At 35.8% G+C, this 20,557-nt stretch overlaps 2 protein-coding genes across 2 annotated transcripts in view; one reads left to right on the plus strand and one right to left on the minus strand.

The window, feature by feature from the left end:
- Nucleotides 1–217: 217 nt before the first annotated feature.
- On the plus strand, nucleotides 218–10,638 carry LOC114129164 (clavesin-1-like). The gene is made up of 8 exons (XM_027993814.2): nucleotides 218–365; nucleotides 7,817–8,086; nucleotides 8,698–8,857; nucleotides 9,071–9,231; nucleotides 9,320–9,414; nucleotides 9,540–9,656; nucleotides 9,999–10,092; nucleotides 10,331–10,638. The coding sequence occupies exons 2-8, from the start codon at nucleotides 7,912–7,914 to the stop codon at nucleotides 10,483–10,485; spliced, it is 957 nt and encodes a 318-aa protein (XP_027849615.1). The 5' UTR covers nucleotides 218–365; nucleotides 7,817–7,911; the 3' UTR covers nucleotides 10,486–10,638.
- LOC114129153 (low-density lipoprotein receptor-related protein 2) overlaps nucleotides 10,629–20,557 on the minus strand; it is a 63,463-nt gene continuing 53,534 nt past the window's right edge. Inside the window, exons 31-47 of the mRNA XM_027993803.2 lie at nucleotides 20,289–20,470; nucleotides 19,303–19,750; nucleotides 18,035–18,668; nucleotides 16,823–17,402; nucleotides 16,171–16,462; nucleotides 15,575–15,899; nucleotides 15,196–15,491; nucleotides 14,019–14,777; nucleotides 13,675–13,935; nucleotides 13,476–13,610; nucleotides 12,870–13,394; nucleotides 12,511–12,774; nucleotides 12,285–12,437; nucleotides 12,058–12,213; nucleotides 11,717–11,966; nucleotides 11,537–11,648; nucleotides 10,629–11,471 (exon numbers count right to left, since the gene is read on the minus strand). Coding sequence (XP_027849604.2) covers nucleotides 11,169–11,471; nucleotides 11,537–11,648; nucleotides 11,717–11,966; nucleotides 12,058–12,213; nucleotides 12,285–12,437; nucleotides 12,511–12,774; nucleotides 12,870–13,394; nucleotides 13,476–13,610; nucleotides 13,675–13,935; nucleotides 14,019–14,777; nucleotides 15,196–15,491; nucleotides 15,575–15,899; nucleotides 16,171–16,462; nucleotides 16,823–17,402; nucleotides 18,035–18,668; nucleotides 19,303–19,750; nucleotides 20,289–20,470 — 5,675 coding nt within the window. The 3' untranslated portion in view covers nucleotides 10,629–11,168. The remainder of the gene's footprint in view (nucleotides 11,472–11,536; nucleotides 11,649–11,716; nucleotides 11,967–12,057; nucleotides 12,214–12,284; nucleotides 12,438–12,510; nucleotides 12,775–12,869; nucleotides 13,395–13,475; nucleotides 13,611–13,674; nucleotides 13,936–14,018; nucleotides 14,778–15,195; nucleotides 15,492–15,574; nucleotides 15,900–16,170; nucleotides 16,463–16,822; nucleotides 17,403–18,034; nucleotides 18,669–19,302; nucleotides 19,751–20,288; nucleotides 20,471–20,557) is intronic.

Consider the following 20,557-nt stretch of genomic DNA (forward strand, 5'->3'; position numbering starts at 1 on the left):
GAATAAGCTCTCCTAAGCCCCCACTTTCTATTTCAGTCTTACACACAACTGCAGGCAGCATATACAGCGTTTCAGTATTCAATATAATATGTATATATATATATAAATATATATTATATTGTGCGATAATCACATGTTACAGCGGCGGCATTGTATATAACACATTAATACAAAGTACGTGCCGTGTTAAGTCGGTAAACCTATATCGTAATACAGTGACACTGCATTTTGTGGAGGGAACGACCGGACGCCGCCGGGAGAAAGGGAGAGGATCCTCGGCAGACCGGGTTCGTCCGTTTTCTTCTAGTACTTCCAGACCAGCAGCCGTCCAGTTCGGAGTCACCGCATCCACTACGAGCTCGCAGGTAAATACAAAATCAGAATCAAAAATAACGAACCGACAAACAAATCTCTTACGCGACTCTTCGTTTTTCTGTTTTCATTAACATTAATAACATTATTACGACTGTATCGCTGTATAAGTACAAAATAGGTTCACTGACACCGTCGTTCTAATAGTATATACCTACGTGATATTAAGTTATGCGTTAAGATACCGTCCTTCGGATTTTGGATTTGACTGTGAGTGAAAAAGATTTAGGTCGATTGACGTGGGCGTGAGATCAGGCGATATATATTATAATATATCATTATATTATACATAACATTATTATGTATATGGATAGAATGAGTTTGAAAACGAGGTGGAGGCCGTCGTCTATTGCAAGCGCGCCACCATGTATGTGTGCAGTGTATGTGATAAATCGTACATAACCAACTTACAGAGGTAAAAGTGGGTGCGGAGAAAGAAAAACGCGACCCCAAGGTTGTTTGTATAGTTTGTGGATAATAACGTTATAATAATTTTTGAAAAGTGCGGCTTGTATTTTTAGTTTTTATACAATAATTACAACATCTTTCCAGTAAGTTTCTTAGAGAAATGCTGATAATATGAGTCACGCACGCATAATATTATTATTATCACGTGTCTATATGCGTTCACATCGTGTGTATTAGCCGCAGGTTATCTCACAACGCGTTCGGAGGCCAAAGTAAAAACGAACAATTAATTATCGTCGTGGTGGAGGATTTTGAGGTGCGTCTGCAGAGAGTGCATGGCACAATGTGCCTATAGGTAATTGTTGATGTGTGTATGGATATTATATTCTTGTGGAATCAAAGAGTTTAATTTTATTGCATTGTAAAATATCAATAAATCATCATCTCGGTTTTTGTATAAAACGTAGGTAATGCTATATATAGGTACACACGGCTAGAGATGAAAATATAATGTTTTACGTGAAATGGATGTACTCTTATCGAACTTTTAGACGAGTAGATATGACAGTGTATACAGTCGTTTGATATAATTTATGATTTCGTAGTTTCGTGCTTAATTTATTATTTGTCAAAAACGTATTTGTTGTGTAATTGTTTTTGGGCATTGACACGATATAATATGATATTTTTATACGTTCTCAGACTTAATTGCGTTTAGCACATCTTCCGGACTTTATCGATTTTTCATTAAACAAATCGCATTAAAATATTTCATTTAAGTTTTCAAGTGGAACGAATTCGATAATCTGGTAGTTTACCGTGATTTGTTTTCATCTTTTTTATGATATAATTCACTCGTCATAAACGCGTAATTATTATTTACAATTTCACAAACCATGTTTACGTTTTACCTTAAGTCAAGCGACTGGCGAGTGACTTTGGAAAAAAATACAAACATTATGAATTTTACTAAGAAACCGCTACAAGTATTACGATTATATTTTTTTTTTTGGGGGGGGGGAGATCGATGGTGAAAAAACCGATGAAAGGAATGTAAGGAGGTATAAAGTATACTATATTACACTTGTTTCACACCAAAACGAGTATAAGGAAACCTCTAAATACCGGCCACTCTCGGTTTCTGATTTTTAGAGGTGTCCGTTGCAGGAGATATTTATAGTGTATATAATATACATTATGTCATTATATTATATTGTTCTTGTGTGTTAGAATACCTATACACTATTACAAAATAATGATATTTATAATATATGGTTAACTGTTTATTTACTATATATTTGATTATACTCAAATAATAGCTATAGTGTATATTATGATAAAATTGCCTCTATCTTCGGTTTTTGTATTGTTGTCGCTATTATTTACGAACGCTTGCGGGTGCATAATATATGATAGGGTTTTCGACACTATGGCGTTAAAAAAAATCGCACACACATCTATGAGCACACTTATTACAATACCATTACAAATAACAATATGAGTGACGCGCAAAACGGGAATTACGAAACTTTGGGCGACACGCGTTTGACGGCCCGGCGGGATGTCAACGATTCGACACGCTTGATTGGCGCGGAACGTTGCGATTTCGTATGTGTTGGTCGGTCTGTTAGGGTGCGACGGAATAAAAAATTGCGAAAATCTGATTGAACAATTACGACAGACGGGCTACGATTATTAATCGTTATTGTTATTGGCGATTTTCGTCGCGGTTGCAGCTGTTTTAGAACAAAGAATGTCTATACGCATTACGTGATGTACACTGTGCAGCAGCAGAATCGTCCGAGTTGCATTCCGTCGCAACACCGCGAATCCGTATATAAGGCGGACTCTGCGGACGACCTGCCGTACAATATGATTTTTATATTATGCAAAAATATTATGTGCAGTACGGCCCATTTAAAATCGAGTTATCCCCCATTTTGGACATTTGCCGCAATAGTCGGACAAATTTTGAAGGGGCATTCCCGAAAACATCGGCTTCGTAATCGCGTATCGTTTACGGTCAGAGGCGTAGGTACCGTGGTATTCTAATGTCTATATAATATCGGTAAGGTACTTCTTATCGGTACGGTTTGGATCGCATTTCGGGCAAATTAAATTGGTCGTTTCCGTGTTGCAACGTGTTCCTGCAGGTTATGCCCCGATTTGGCTCTTGCGGGAGAATAATAACCGACATTTTTACGAGTCTTGACATAACTATTACTTCGCCCTGCAGCTGCGTAGTCACGTTTTCCCGTCCGGCCGTACGTCTTTGGCCATATATATAATATCGTACCTATATAATATAATACACTCTGTTACAACGCCGAACAACTTTTTTACTCGCCATTATTGTTATTATCATTATTATCACATCGACAATGTTATAATATTGCATCACACGACGACGGACTATGCGCGTGTCCGTTTTCGGCGTTCCGACGCGTCCGGTGCCGCCGCCGCCCACCGGCCCGGAACAACCGGTTTTACGTACTCGGTTATGCAATCTCTCCAGAGTTCACCGTCGCTTTCGTTTCGACGTATTTTTTACCGCCCATCAATTTAACGCGTTGTTAAAACCAAATGTCCGTACGCATGCGTATTTGTTTTTCCTGAATTCGTCCTGCGCTCGAGTATGTCGACGGGGGAATAAAACCTTTCTGGAGGATGTCCAGTAAAATAAATTCCATTCTGTACTTATATCACGTTATGCCCTTGGTGTAGAGACTATATTTTTCCGAGCGTTCGCGTGTCGCGAACATCCGATTTTTTATATGCTTTGAAATAAGGAAATCCCAATAGAATTGCGTATAATAATGTGTTTATCGTTATGACATTATGATGATTATTTAACCTATTGGAACAGCAATATCAGAGTGTTAACAAAATCGAATGTGAATAGGTTTGTTGGTAGTAGAACATAATTTTTACCAAAAACCGTGTTAAAAATGTATATTGAGTACCTATCTATTATCGGATAATAAATGTATTTACCAAAAACAAATCAGTGACTGCAAAAATTCTGGCCGTCTCCAACCTCCTCAATCACGCCTCTCACCACAAATTTGTGCATATAGGTATACTATAGTGCTTACTTGTCGTATTATTGTTACATATTGTTTTTCATGTCCAAGAATTTCCGGTTTTTTTCTTAACATTCACATTGGGCGCACCGGCAGAACGTAATATTGGTGCCTACCTACATAATAACGTTATCGTTATATTATTGTCGTCGCGGAATTAGTGAAAGTACGTTGCCGATTATGTAACGATTATATTTTTTCAACGACTATAATGGTACCCGCTGTGTGACACGTAACCTGGGACGACCGCTATCCGTTTATCTTTGTTGAGGTTTTCCGTTTCGCGCTTTCCAATGTGAATATATACGACGTGGTTAGAGATTTTCCGCTAACGATTTTCGACGATCTCTGCTTTGTCGATCATGCCGTTCCGGAAACAGACGACTCGCGGACCTCGCCACGATACGACACGCTACAGTGTGAATAACGTAATAGACTAGTACAAGACACGCCAACGCCAGGAATATTCATAAGCAAATGGGAGGCATTAACTAGAACTAAACAATTTTTGTTTTCACTTATTTAATTAGTTGGTTTTCTATCTAGTATTAGCTTGCTTAATTAATTGTTGAAATAACTTGGCTTTTTTACATTTAATTTAAAAACAACCCTTTGAGCTAAAGTTGAAAACTGTATTTTTTTTTTTTTTTTCTAAACGATTTTTATACGTTAGTTATGCTGTACACGCGATCGTTAATACAAAAGTAATATAATACTACAATATCTTATGTTTCTTGATAATATAATATTAAGTATACGTCATATTATACAGATGGACATAAAATAATCTTATTATGAGATCGGCGCACTTGTTAAAAAAAAATATATTAACTTATTTTAAACTGAGATAATATTTTCACCATATTAATTTTAAAATATATAGTGAGTTAATAATATTATTTTCTAATTTAACGATCTTGGGTTCATTTAATTTAAAACAACTCACGTGTTACTATATTATATATTGTTGACCAAAAGACTTTTATTGACAACGACCGTGAAATTTTCAGTAACCTATCGAATGTGTATACACATTTACGTATAAATGATATCATAATTTTGTTCGACGAAAAGGGCGAATTCGGGGCCAATCGCGACCGTCATATATTGTAGAGTAACAATAAACACAGGAAGGCGACGAAGGTCTCACATCTCAAATTCTGTGACAGATCGTCAGACGCGTGATGAATGCACAATGTCATGTTTGTTAACGAAATAAATTCCGTACTTATTTATAAATAGCACTTAAGTGATTATTGATGATCATTTACGGGGGTAATGGTAAAAATAGTAAATAGATTGTCAACATTTTTGTATGGAAGAAAAATAAATTATCTTTAATACATTCAAACTGTTCAAATCACTATTGTATCTTTTACAATAATGAAATCAAATGTTTTATAACTATATCTAGGTTATTGAATGTTTTTATAATGACTTGGAGGTGCCTTCTATATACTTTCATTTTTATAATCTGAATCTAATATTGATGAAAACGTCGACGCAAAATTAATAATATAAAAACACATAAATATTCTGAAATAGAAAAATATTCTGAAAATGTATATATTTTGTTCAAAAACAATATTATACTATTCTTTTGTTAGAGTCAACTTTTTCTACGTTGATGATAAATTATAATAATATATTATATTAGTCGTTTATTATCTATATATTTATTGTTTTGACTATATTATTCTATAATGCATACCTACCTAGTAATTGATATTATAATAATTTATAATATTGTTGTTAAAGTTCTGTTAGATAATATATCTAATATATGTTATATTATATACACGTATATTCTTTGAAAACTCCGGAGCAAATGTTTTGAATGTTTTTTATTTTATTTTAATAAACGACCCGTTAGTAGTTGACTGAAATTGACACACCGCTTATATGGCATTATATGACGTGTTTATAAAGGCACTGTGTTGTCCATTCGCACATATTACTGTATTATCATTATAATATTTTGTTCCACGATATCATTAATGAAAGTTGATTTTTTCATCAAAAGAGATCGGCTACAACAGACGATTTTTTATTAATTATAAATACAATATTACGATGCATATTATATATAATATAATATATAATAATATGCAATCACACATATTATTATATCCGCGAAATAACGCGTCGCCTAAAAATATATATATACATATATATATGTATGTATGTATGTATCGCAATATAATATTTATATATTATGCACATGACGTTATTGTCAGTGATAATATTATTATTATTATCACCACCGTAGCGACGGCTGATCGCGTTTTTTACCGTCGTAAAACACTATTACGCGGTCACCGCTATACAGCTAAACCGGTGTGTGTTGCGCAATCGCTTTGTGATGGGATAATCCTTCCGGGCCAGGAAGTGAATCGCGGTGGCGGTGGCGATCGGCGTTTGCACATATAGGTGTACGTATTCTACGTATATACATGCATTGACTTCCATGTATAACGTGTAGACAAGTACACCGTGTATACTAACACGGGGTAAAATATATATATATTATATATACCTATTATGGCGCCGTGAACCAGAGCCAACGCGTTTCTGGACATAATATTATATTGTATTATACATTTATACCGTTACGTCCGTCGTGCACTCGTATTTTATGTTTGCGTAATGTCTACATCAATGTCGGTTGAAAAACTCTTTTTTTTTTTTTTACCAGAAAACTATAGTTTACGATTTGTAGTGGACGTCTATTATGGTAGGTACCAAAGGCGAGTCATGTGCCCATGTGAAAAGTGTCACCGCTAAACAGTGCAAAGTTTCAGTCGGCGTAATGGTATTGTTCTATTCGATCATGAGACGCTTTTCTATAAACTCGTTGATATAATACCTCTTTTTCTTCACGTTTGCGGTTTATCGTTCTTCGCCACTGGCTTAACAGCGCTCCTATTCTTATAGGTCCCGCAAACAAGTCATTTCACTGTTCACTGCAATTAAACGATCCGTTAGTTGATTATATAACACAACCCATATATAGTCTGTAACTATAATATATTTTTAGCACATCGGTCACATTTAAATACAATGACAATAATCTAAGGTAAATATAGTTCACAGGACTCAGCTGTGTGTTTAAATCAAATTTCGCGTCGTTGACGAAAGTATCTATCGTTGTCCGTTTGGATTCGTGATGTATATCATAATTTATAATCCTCTGAACCTCGCGCGTCATTTAAAAATCTAATCCTGCAAATTTGACTCGTAATAATCGTCCATCCGGGTGGTCAGGAGTTGGCGTATATTATATTCTACATAAATGCTACAAAAATCGATACCGGTAAACCCGTTCACGTACCCATACGAGTATTACACGTTTAATATTGCGTAATGTAATAGGTATATATTATATACTATATACTATAACTGCTTCCACCAGCTGTTTTTTTTTCCATATAATATTATGCGTTACGGACTACGGAGTCGGCAAAGTTTACATAAACATCATAATTTATTATAATTTTCGTTTCCTCGAACGTCTGCAGAATAATATACGAGTAATCTAAATAGTATATATAAGCCGTGTAGTCGCTAGTTATAGCAGACATTTGTTTTTAGGTGGAAGTTGAAATTAGAAATCAAATAGGCAACGCGTCACACTATATTTTCAATCTTGACTTCCACATTAATCCGTAAACATAATCCGTTATACGATTTTAATACAATTATTTCAGCTTGCATTGAGATGAAATAGGTGTTTAAAAAGTCCTAGTAAATACATTTCAAAATTAGTATAAGTTAACTAACAGTTTGAAGTAGTTTGTTTACGATACTTAATAAAAGGAATTTAAAAATGCATTTTGCGAACGGCCTTAAAATATGTCTGTTCATATTTGTTTTGATATTTTCTGTATTTTAATAATTTATGAATATTTTTTAGTTGTTTATTGGTCTTTTAAAATATAATGATTTGATTTTAGGTCTATAATAATAGGCACCTATCAGGACGAGCGCTGCGGCCATATCTGACAAGTACAGTCTTTCGGTCGCAGGATAAGCACATAAACATATCAAGATGGGTAAGGGTTACGATAGCGACGAAAATACCGTAGAAGAATGTCCACTGGCCGACGGACTGCGATTAGTGGCCAAACAGGAGTTGCGCGAGGATGATGTTATCAGGACACATTCGTTGCGAGCAATGCGCAACTGGATCAGGAAACACCCGGACATCGTTAACTGTCGCACAGGTAATAACGAAAAAACTTGCCAACACTCTACATAGTAAAAACCGTCAATGAATATTTTAGAAACAATTCATCAAATTTTTAAGGTCATCAAAATATTATATACCCACTTATATGTTTAAAAAAATAAAAAACAGATTAAGTTCGTCCAATGGCTGTCATCAGAAAACTACTAATTTTTTTGTAAAAAATACTTTTTGACTTCATTTTTATTAGTTTATTTCAAACGTAACGAAAGATTTTAATATGTATAATAACAACATGATATGATGTGTTCACAGTACACACAAATAAACATATTAGTACCTATATAACAATTATAATAATATATAATTGGTAATTGTAAAAATGTAAACAAGTCATCACTTGTATTGTTCTGTTACAATAGTTTTTAACTGTTTAAATACATTTTTAATATTTTAAAAAGCCAGTAAAAAGTAGTTACAGTTGCGGAAGAAATGTTATTGGAATAAGTGTTAGAAAAATTCAAAATATTTGTAACAATATAATATTTTACTGATTGGTCGATGAACACAATACCTGCAATCGTTGATAATTGATAACACTTTAATTGAGCCCCTTTATTAATTTTCTGTTTTTTTTTCATTTTTCAGATGCACCGTTCCTGTTACGATTTTTAAGAACGAAAAAATTCAGCGTTCCCATGGCACAAGACATGCTGGAACGGTACTTGGTCATCAGACAACTGTATCCACAGTGGTTCTCCAAACTGGATGTCGACGACCCGGTCATATCCGACATATTAGACAGCGGGTGAGTGACCCTGAGTTGGTTCGTCAATCCACTCGCTTTTACACTGTTAGGTTCTAAGTTTATTAAAAATATATTTTTATTAAATGTCAGCCTTAAAGGTCACACACACGTCACACACACACAAATATTGAAACTCGCACATCGTAACTTATACTTATCACTGGACCACGCTCTGTAAATTAAACGCATATTATTATGTATTATTATTGACAGATACCTGGTACCGTTGCCGGGCCGAGATGAATTTGGCAGGTGTGTAATGTTCTCGTGTGCCGGCCGTTTCGATCCATACAAGTACACGTCAGCGGATATGGCCCGTGTGCACGCGCTTATCGGCGAGAGCCTTATGGACGACCCCGAAAACCAGATCAAAGGTCGGTGTACACATTGAGCATTGAAGATCATCTGCGGTTTCCTTTCGTTATAAATAATTGTATTAACACAGATTATTTTCTCTCACAGGGTACAGTTATGTCAACGACGAGTCCGGATTGCTGATGGGACACATGACGCTGTGGTCGTTTTCAGATCTAAAACGCATCATACGGTGTTTGCAAGTACGCGTTTATTACATTTTCATATTACTCAATAATACCAGCGAATAATACTAATAATAATAGTTCGATTTACCAAACTCAAATTGATCTATTTATTCATTTTTTTTTTATTATTATTCTTTTAGAGTTCAACGCCAATGAGACACAAGTCCACGTACTTCATAAACGTCCCTAATTTCGCAGACAAGTTTTTCACGGCCACGGTTTCATTTTTAAACTCCAAACTCAAGAGCCGAGTAAAGGTATGTCTACCTATATTTATTACGAAACCTACACCTATGTATTCGATAGTACCTATTTGCAATCTGAAATTGTCACGATTTAATTACTAATCAGAGCCGTAGACATACTAAACACGGATTGGGTGGTAAGGGGCTAAAACCCCTTCCCCATTTACGACATAGAAAATATACTATCGCCGAAATACAATTACAAAAAAATTTTAAAATATAATGATACCTATTTATGTTTCTTTTTTGATTTACACAATGTGATCACTAATTTTAATTAATTCTAAAGACAGTATATTTAATTAATTATATATACTATAATGTTACTAATCATGTGTGTTTTGTTATTTTCAGTTCTTCAGCGGTCAAAAAGACATACAGAAATTCATCGACCCCAAATATCTACCAAAAGAGTACGGTGGTGAAATACCTTTGGCCACAATGATAGGTTTGTAACGTTTTGCATAAACGAATTAACGCAGAGATGATTATAAAATGTTACTGTGTTTTTATTGTCTCGATTTCAACACTCCCGACATTATGTTGTGTCTGTTAATTCATTTTAAACACAATCCTATTTAAATTACAATATTGATAATATACTATACGTCTATATTATTATATTATGTTTAATAACTTTTATGCTGTCACTAATTAGTTTTGTTTTGTTTTCGTTTTTTATATAGTTGAATTGAAGAAGAAACTCAGAGCCAAACGTGAAATGTTAATGGCTCTAGACGACATGAAAATTAACATTAATGGAAAAGGAAAAATAATTAGTGAATTCGACGACATGCAAAAAGAACTAACCGGATCATTCAGGAAATTGGAAGTCGATTGATGTGTATTTTTATTAATTTTAATTTTTTATTTTATTGTTACCATAATATTATTGTATGTCCATTACCACCATTCGTGAAGATTTTATTTGTTTTATAATTTTTAGTAATATAATTTTCTTTTAATAAAGAACCATTATAGGAATATCAACAAATTTCATAAAATTTTATTGTCTTAATTTTGCTGTTAAATTACACATTTTGTCACTAGTAGTAATTAAAAAAAATGTACATAAACAAAAATATATAGTAATTTAAATATTATAATACACTTAACAAAAATATTATTCTTTAAAGTATGATATATAATCGATATCACAAGTTCAAACGATTAACGCGTTTTGGTCATGGTGTAAACAAAAATAATGCTTATGTTTTTTTTTATAATTATTATATACTTACACCATGGTATTGGTCAGTCGCTACTAGTAAAACAAAAACTAGAAGTAAAACAAAGACGATGTTAAACACTGGCAAACATGAAAATATTATACAAAAAAAAATATATATAATAATAATAATAAAAATAATAAAATAAACTTATCAAAACAATACGTTTAACTTTCGTATCATTTTAGGGGATTCAAAGTTGAATAAATTAATACACGCACCAGATAGGTTCTTCCGTCCGGGGAGAGGGAGGGGTAATTAAATTGCGTTTTTCAAATTATATACTATTGTATTCTTAGTCGTCGGTTTCTTCAACTAACATCTGAGTGTCTTTTCCTGTGTCCGTTGTAGCCGGTTCTAATTCTCTGTGTCTCCTCTGTATTTGGGGCGACGCTTTCTGTATAATACTGGACGGCGCTAGTATGGCTGAAGCAGGCTCTTGTACTAGACCCTTGGTCTTGGTAACGTCCAAAGGCACCTCGTATATGCCACTACCGGCATCGGATTCCATATTGCCGAGGGCATCGTACATCGGGTTGCTGAAGTCACGATTCTTGCCACTTATGTCTGTCATGTTGTACTCTACGTCCAATGGCTCCTATAAACACAGCAGCGTTAAAACCAAATTACAATTTTACCTTTTCTCTTAGTTTTCTCATTTACCCCTCCTCCAGGACCGTTGTTGAATGCATTGGGACCGAACTCGACATTCGTCCCTTGTCTAAAGGACACGCTTTGAGAGTTGGTCAAGCTTCCAAGTACTGCTCCTTTACCACTGCAACGAAAACAATAACATAAATAGTTGTTTATCGTTAGTAAGTACTCATAAAAAATTATACATACAATGGTCTCTTGCGAATGAAAATGAAAATCGCACCAGCGACTAACAGTAACAAAAGTCCAGTCAATGGAATGATAAGCATGGAACTGAAAATACCCTGTCGTCTGATCCGTTTCGAAGTGATGTCACATACACGACCGCTAAAATCAGGTTGACACAAACAATTGAGTTCGCCATCCTCCCCTTCTTCGGTACAAATACCACCATTTAGACAGCGACAAATTCGCGGTGCTGGTTTTGGCGGTTCTTCGGCTGCAATTGATAAAGCATAGTTTTAGTTTTAAAATTCACTTATTACCTATATCACATTCGTGTAGGTCTAAAACATATAAATTATAATTACCAGCGTCGCAAATTTTTTCACTAACGCCTTGCTGTACATGAGTATGGTCTGGACATGCGCAATATACGCCCGCAGGTACCAATAGGCATAAATGTGAACATCCGGCCGATTGGCACATGTTTGGCATTGTATAATTATATCTTTGCCGATGGTAAACTAAAGTAAATGGATAATTTTATGAATTAATTGATTAATAGGAAAAAACACGGTTTCTGAGAGTAACCAACCTTTAACGCCGGTTGGATTAACCAAGTCCTTGGCAATGGTGACTGGGACTCCACGACCGAACTTATCTTGTTTCATCAACTCGCCGGTTTCTCTAGATAGCCAATACAGTTGGTTTTCAAACAGATCCAGCGATATAGGGTGATGCAAATGTTCTGTACATAAAACGATAAGCATGATAAATAACTAACAAATTTCCAACAACTTTACGTGTAAATCGACACTCACCTCCACGTATCACAACAACTCTGTTCTTTTGGTCGTATTTAATTGACTCGATGACATTGAGTTTAGTATCCACCCAATACAAGGAATGGTCCATAGCCGTATCAACGGTTAATCCTGTCGGGTAGTGCAATCTGGTGGTGACCAATGGCGTTCTTCTAGACCCATCCATCCACGACATTTCAATTTTTGGGGTTTCTCCTACGTCCGCCCAGAACATTTTACCCATTTCGGGATCCAAAACCAAAGAGGAAGGTGTTTCCAATCCTGCAGAAAATAAACAGATGTTTAGTTGTATAATGTAACTAAATTTTATTTAAATAACTGTATGGATCTATCCTTCACATATTATATATACGTACCACTGTTAATAATTGACCTTTGATATCTTCCGTCTTGTTTAGAAACCATAATTCCACCCGCTGGTTTATCCTCTTTCGATAGGTCGACCTCAGCCCAATAGAGGTTGTCACCCATCCAGTCTATGGCTACCGCCACAGGCTTAAACGGTCCTTTCACCATGTCCAGATCTTGAGGGTATCCCACTTTCACTTGTCCACTCTTGGCGTCCACCATGTACGAACGTTTTATCGAATGATCGTACGAATCGGCCCAATAAAGTATTTCAGTTTTGGGATCGTAATCAATAGCTCGTATACGTTTTTCATTGCCGAGGATCGACAAATGTTTCCTCTCGTTGGATTCGTAACCACGTAATTCAGGACCATTAGTGTATACTATAGTCAATTTCGGATCTACGGCTTTGCACACGCCGCTAAACAAATCGCTCAATACAAAACCTTCGCGACACGAACAAATGAACGAGCCATTTATGTTTGTACAGTCTTGAGAACAATGGTGAAGTCCCAATTCACATTCGTTCAAATCTATAATGGTATTAAGACATTTATATTACTTGTATAAACACAGAGATTTTTTTATGTTGCATAACTGCTGTTCAAACTTACCTTCACATTTTTTACTGTTTTCTCCAATCTCGTATCCCGCATAACAAGCGCAGCTAAATCCTTTGCCCGACGTAACGTTTAAGCAGTAGTGTTCACAACCACCTTTTGTAGATTCTAAGCACGTACCTGAATAGTCTGAAACGATAAAACACCAAACGTCACAAAACTGATCACAGTCGTACAGCATTTATTAACTTACGGCATCCTTTTTCATCTGATAGATCTTCGCAATCATACTGGAGGTTACACAATTTTGACTTGTTGACACATTCGCGATTTGCACATGTGAACTCTGTGTAATGATCACACTGTCTAATGTTGTGCATCATACCGCAAACGCTCAGGTCATTTTCGTCAGAACCGTCTCCACAATTGTCCACGCCGTCACAACGCTGGTACATCGGGATACAGTGTTTGTTATCACAAGAGAAACGGTTGTCGAGGGTACAACTCATATTGGCTGTAAAAAAAAATATATTATTGGTGATAGGTGCTCATGAATTATAATATCATATTTTGTTATAAATCCAAAAAAAAACTCACAACAAAGTTCAGATGCTTCGTCAGAACCATCACCGCAATCGTCTTCCCCATCACAGATCTCAGAATTGAAAACACACAGCTTAGTGGTCTTACACTCAAACTTGTTCTTAGGACAGTACCGACCGTCGGGGTACCTGGGCGGACAACCTATCTCATCACTGAAGTCCCGACAGTCCCTGTCACCGTCGCATCGGAAGTAAGACGCGATACAATGTCCACTCTTACACTGGAATGTACCATTCTTGCACTGGAATCCACCACAGTTGAGTTCGTCTGAGTTGTCTCCGCAATCATCGTCATGGTCACATCTCCATTGGCCCGGTATACATTTTCCGTTGGAACACTGGAATTCAGACTCGGAACACTGTCGATATAGTCCTTTGCACAAGTCTTCCGACTCGTCTGAATTGTCACCGCAGTCGTTTTCGAAGTCACACAACCATCTCTTTGGTATACATCTATTATTTTTACACTGGAAGTCCGTCGCAGCTTGACATTTCGGACAGTTCTCTGGAAGCTCGTCCGAACCGTCGCGGCAATCATCCTTGCCGTCACAGAACAACCACTTCGGTATGCACCGGTAATTGGTCTTTCCTGGACATCTCTGCCATCCGGTCGTACAGTTCCGTTGTCGGCACATGTAGGCCGGTTCATCTGAGTCATCGCCACAATCGTTGTCAAAATCGCAAACCCACAATTTTGGTATACATCGACCGTTCTTACACGAGAATTCTGACTTCGGATCACATTCTCTATTATCTGCGAGTAAAACAATAATAATAAAAAAAACACATTTAATTATAAAGATAAATTATAGTGTAACTAGTAAAGACAAAAAAATTTGAATAGCTAAAATATAATTATATAATTTTTAAAAAAACCTATCAACGAGGTTATTATGGTAATGTAATTATTTAATACATAAGTTGCAAGGGACAACTTAAGTAAACTGTAAAGCAAAATCGGTCAGAAAAAAATCTTACGAAAATCCATTTAAATAGAAAAAATAAAATTCTTAGCCGGCCTAATAACATATCTATGTTAAAATAAGATAATAATATAACTTTTTTTTTAGGTAATCAAACTAAATTTAATTGTAAAACATTGTGAAACAGGTTAATTGTATAAAATAGTTTAAAAAAGCTCTACGAACGAATTAATTATCAAAAGCACTTACGGCACATCGCCGGATCTTCGTCACTACCGTCTTTACAGTCAGGTTCACCATCACATTTCCACGAATCCAATATACACCTTCCATTTGAACGACATTTGAATTCGATACTCGGGCAAGGTAATTCGCAGTTTTTCTCGTCAGATCCGTCTCCACAATCATCAACACCATCACAAATTGTGGCTGACGGCGTACAGTTCCGATTTGCGCACTGGAATGCTCCTCCGCGGCAATATCTCGTGGGACACTGACTTTGGATTTCGTCCGTTCCGTCGGCACAGTCCCTTTCTCCGTCACACCTGAAATTTATAAAAATATTGGTCTCGATTTTCAACACAATGATGGTATAAACGAGGAAATATCTATTTTTGTTCAAACGTACTTCCAAAACCATGGAATACACTTTTGATCGTTTTCCTTGCATTCATGCTGACCAACGGTGCAGTTGGATATGCAGGTCTTGTTATCTCGAGGGTCCAGGTAGAACTGGTTAGGACAGGCGCATGTAAACGATACTGGACTCTTGGCATCCAAATAACCGTCAGGAGACGTATCCACTCCGGGAACAGGACGCAAGAGGCACAGATGTGAACAGCCACCGTTATCGCCACCACACGGGTTGGCAAACGGAATTTGTCGCAAATTGTGATAGACGTGCAAATCATACGGCCGATGCGTGGTGTTTCTAAGTACTCTATAATCGTGACCTGAAAAAACACATTTTTAAAGTTAGTCACGTTTGACTGATTTTGGATAGATAGAGTCCACCAATATTGTTAAGAATACTTTTAAAATGTGTTTAATACACTTAACAAACGCTACAATCTTGACCAACTATATTAAGTATACATAATATTATAAACCTATTCAAATATTGTAAAGAAGTGTTAAAGAGTTTTTTTTTTCAAATTTAATTATGGTCTTTAAGTAGCTTTGAATAAAAATGAGATGAACATAGATTTTTATTGTATAACCCACCTGTAAACTTATTCGACTTGACGATAGCTTTCAAGTTCCAATCCGTCCAGAATAACTCGTCGTCGAACAACGTGAGTGCGAACACGTGTGGCACGCGTTCTCCAGAGAGTACAATGTGTTTGTGTCTGCCTTCCAGATCAGCCGAAGCTATATAATCTAAATGAGCATCAGCCCAATAAATGCGTTCTGTGAAGTAATCAATGGTTAGGGCGTTTGGCCAAGCGATGTCATTTTCATGTGTCAAAATTTGCGTAAAGTTGCTTCCGTCCATGCCGATTTTTCCTATATAAGCCTGTAAATAAAAAATGAATACTTTATACATTAATTCGACTAGAAAAAAAACTATATAACTTATGTATACCTATATTGTATATTTTAATTTCTAATAACAATTTTTTTTTAAATAAATATTATCTGTATTATTACTTTATAATTTTTTTTTATTCGTCAAATAAATCGAAATGAATTTAACGATAAAAATATATATTATTTTTTTAAAGCTATACCTACAAATAGTGTTATAAATAAATACCATATATTTTTCGAAAATTTACAAGGAAATTAACTTAATCAGTTTAATACCACGTGTAATTTTTAAATATATTATGTATATTTCTATCAAGTAAAGAAAAAAGTAACTTTTATAGCGTACCTGAAGATGCCAACTTGTAAAGTACAAGTAACCAGTTCCCGGATGCACAGCTATTGCTCTTGGATCTTGAATGCCGGCTTTCAGCGTCCTCCTATTGGTGCCGTTCAACTCGGCCACCTCCAGGTGTTTACTGTGTCGGTCGAGCCAATACAATTTTCTGCCGACCCAATCTACAGCGATGCCTTCCAGACCGTGGCTGTCATGTCTAATGATCTTCTCGCGTTCCGTACTTCCCACTTTCGTCCTGTAAATGGTTTTCGCGCTCACGTCACAGAAATACAATTTTTCTTCCGCATAATCGAAATCCAACGCGACCACGTTCAACAGGTCTTGATGGTTGAGCGAGTACTCAGATGCGTCCAACGACATGTTTCGCACATAATATTTGTTGGTGAATATTAGCCAAGGTTTGTTTCTGTCACGCCGCTTGCACGTTCGTTCATCAGACGTCCGGTCGTAATAAGTTTCGTCGCATTTACAGTAAAATGATCCCGGAGTGTTCAGGCAATACTGTGAACAAGCCCCTGGCACTTCCACACACTCATTAATATCGTCACACGCTTTACCGTCTTCCATAAGCCTAAGACAAATAAAACACATAGAAACGTTTAAAATACTGAACATCTATAAATATACGTATCTATAAATGAATGATAAGACACAAGCTCATGATGCATAACAGTTATCATGAAATATATTAACAAATAAATTAATAATATTGTACGAAATTGAAGTATACATAATTCGTGTTTGTTATAAAATTGACCGAGTAATCAAATTAATGTGCAATACAATTGATTACTCATTCATTGAATATTTATACTAATACTTCGATTCAACTTTTTATACGTCAATAACTTATATCCTAGTTTTGGCCCGATTACTAATTACTATTTTAAGCAGTGTGTATTATAAATGCATACATATGATATTATCGTTGCTTGTTAAAAATAACGTCAATCGACAATATTATAATATAGATTTAAATAAACTATTTTAGTCTAAAATATGTTTTTCATAAGTAACCTTTAATAGATATCGAAAAAATAATAATAATGTGGACCGCAACTAGTGCACGAGTATTATGTATCCTAACTAAAAAATTCTGGTCCAGAATTTGGAATGGATTTTTATCACGAAACACGTCTAGTTAGCTGTCGTTTATGTATGTGAATAAAAATGATTAATCACGATAAAAAAATTAAGACTGACTTGTATCCCTCATTGCACTCGCACGTGAACCCAGTGGGGGTGTCTATGCACCGATGAGCGCACTGGTTGAGCTCGACTCGGGCGCATTCGTCCACGTTACAGTGGGCTGGCTCGTCACTGTCGTCTGCGCAATCCGACACTTTGTTGCACACCAACGTGGCGTTAATGCACTGCCCGCTGGCGCACCGGAACTGTTCAGTGCCGCACGCAGTCGCCGATCCGTTCCGGCCACCTGCCGGACATCCGAACTCGTCCGAGTTATCGCCGCAATCGTCCTCGCCATCGCACCGATACGTGTTCCGGATGCACTTGAAGTTCTGACAAGCGAACTCCCGCGGCGAACACGTCTTGTATTGAGAGTGACAGTCCTTGCCCTCGTCCGTACCGTCGCCACAGTCGTTGTCGTGGTCACACACCCAGCCACGGTTGATGCACCGCCCGTTGCCGCACGTGAACTGATCAGCAGTGCAGTTGGCTACCGTCGTGCAGTTGAGCAACGCTGCATTCTCGTCCGCTCCATCAACGCAGTCCGGGTCGCCGTCGCACAGCCACTTTTTAGGTATACACTGTGCCCGGTTCCACGCCTTGTTCGCCAGACACGTGAATTCGGTCGATTCGTCGCATTTACGGTTGTCTACGGGGAAAAAGTAATATTAATATCACAATACGAGGAGACTGAATTATTTTTAAATTTTTAACATTTTTGTCGCTGTTTTTTAAACGCAATACTACATAATATCCGAACCTATGCTAGATAAACATATTAAATAACTTTTACCAACAGTAGACCTAAAAATTAGACAGCATTATAAAATATAATGGTTGTATTTGAAATATTCCTGTCCAGGGACCAAAAAAACAGTTAATTATACAAAAAATATTAGTTTTAAAAAACAATTTTTATAATATAATGAACTATTTTCTTTAAATAGAAATTTAAATAATTTAAATTTTCTTCTTTGATTGTAACTCAGAAAATGATTAATTAATTATTAAGATAATAATTGATTGTGTAGGTAAGATCCCTTTCAATGGTAACTGCTATTGGATTTTTGTTAATATCTTAATAATATAAATTACAAATTAATGTAAAAATGTAATAATTACTGTAGGAAATAAACAAATGAAGTTATTTAAGGATTAAAACAATGAAAATTTTAAAAATATATATATAACTAGCCGGGTCAACAGCCCTTTTTTGCCACCTCACATCCTTCTTAAATACGGCCTTCTGATAAACACTAAACAAGTGAAATAGTTATACTCACTGCACTGGTGTCTTATGTCCTCGTCGGAATTATCCAAACAATCGTTGTCTCCGTCACAGATGTAAATTCTAGGTATACAATTGCCATTGTCGCACGTAAATAGGTCACCGAAACACGTACGGCCCTCTGACTTGCAGTACTCGGGTGGTTCATCCGATCCATCACCACAATCATCGTCACCATCGCAATACCACGTGGCTGGTATACACCTATGATTTGGACACCGGAAACTGTTCGTCGGGCAGGTCCTCTGGGAACAATGCACAGAGTCCTCGTCACTATTGTCACCGCAGTCATTGTCACCGTCGCACAACCAGTATGGTTCCACGCATATGTTCGTTTTCTCGCACTTCAGATGGTTGGCCGGACACGTTATATTCTTCGGACACCGGTCGTGGGTTTCATCCGAAGTCGCGTTATCTTTGCAGTCGTTAACACCATTGCATACCTAAAAATTTAAAAAAATTTACATTGATGTGGTGGTTTAATATGGATTGTGTAGTACAAAAAATTTGCAATTAACAAAACTTTATATAGCCTTAATCAAGCATTATCAATTTCTCGTAACTATATCTATAAAATAAAATCCGTATAAACAAGTTTCAAAAGGAACTAGAAAAACAACAAACAGAAAATATAAAAAATACAGATAAATGTTATACAGCGTTGAAATGTATACATTATGTATACTTTCAGCACCTACATTGTAAGTGCGTTAATTTATCTCGCCAATCACAAAGAATATAGATTACCAATTATGATATTACACCATATAAAAGATATTGCCATTTTGTTTTAAAGGTTATTCCAATTATTTTAAAATTTGTACCTAATTTTAATAGGTATATTGTTTTGGGATTGATATAATATTTATTTTCTCACCGATTTCTATCTTTTTTACTTTTAATCATTAATTAATATATACATATATGATTAACAATATATTTGAAAATAATAATAATTTTAATTCTTAAATGCAAACTTACTTGTGACATAGCAATACATCTGGAGTTTGCACAAGTAAACTCCCCATCTGCGCATGGTGGATAAACACATCCAACTTCATCAGATCCGTCTTTACAGTCATTTTCATGATCACATTTCCATGTTTTAAATATACACCGACCGTTGGCACATCGGAACTCGTTAGTACTACACGAATGGTATGCTATAAGAATAAAAATAGTTTTATTATAATTACATTTTTTTTTAGTTGAATTAGCAGTGTAATATGAAGTTCAAGTATATTGCATAT

Source organism: Aphis gossypii, chromosome 1 (assembly GCF_020184175.1).
Source record: "Aphis gossypii isolate Hap1 chromosome 1, ASM2018417v2, whole genome shotgun sequence".
Taxonomy (NCBI): Eukaryota; Metazoa; Arthropoda; class Insecta; order Hemiptera; family Aphididae; genus Aphis; species Aphis gossypii.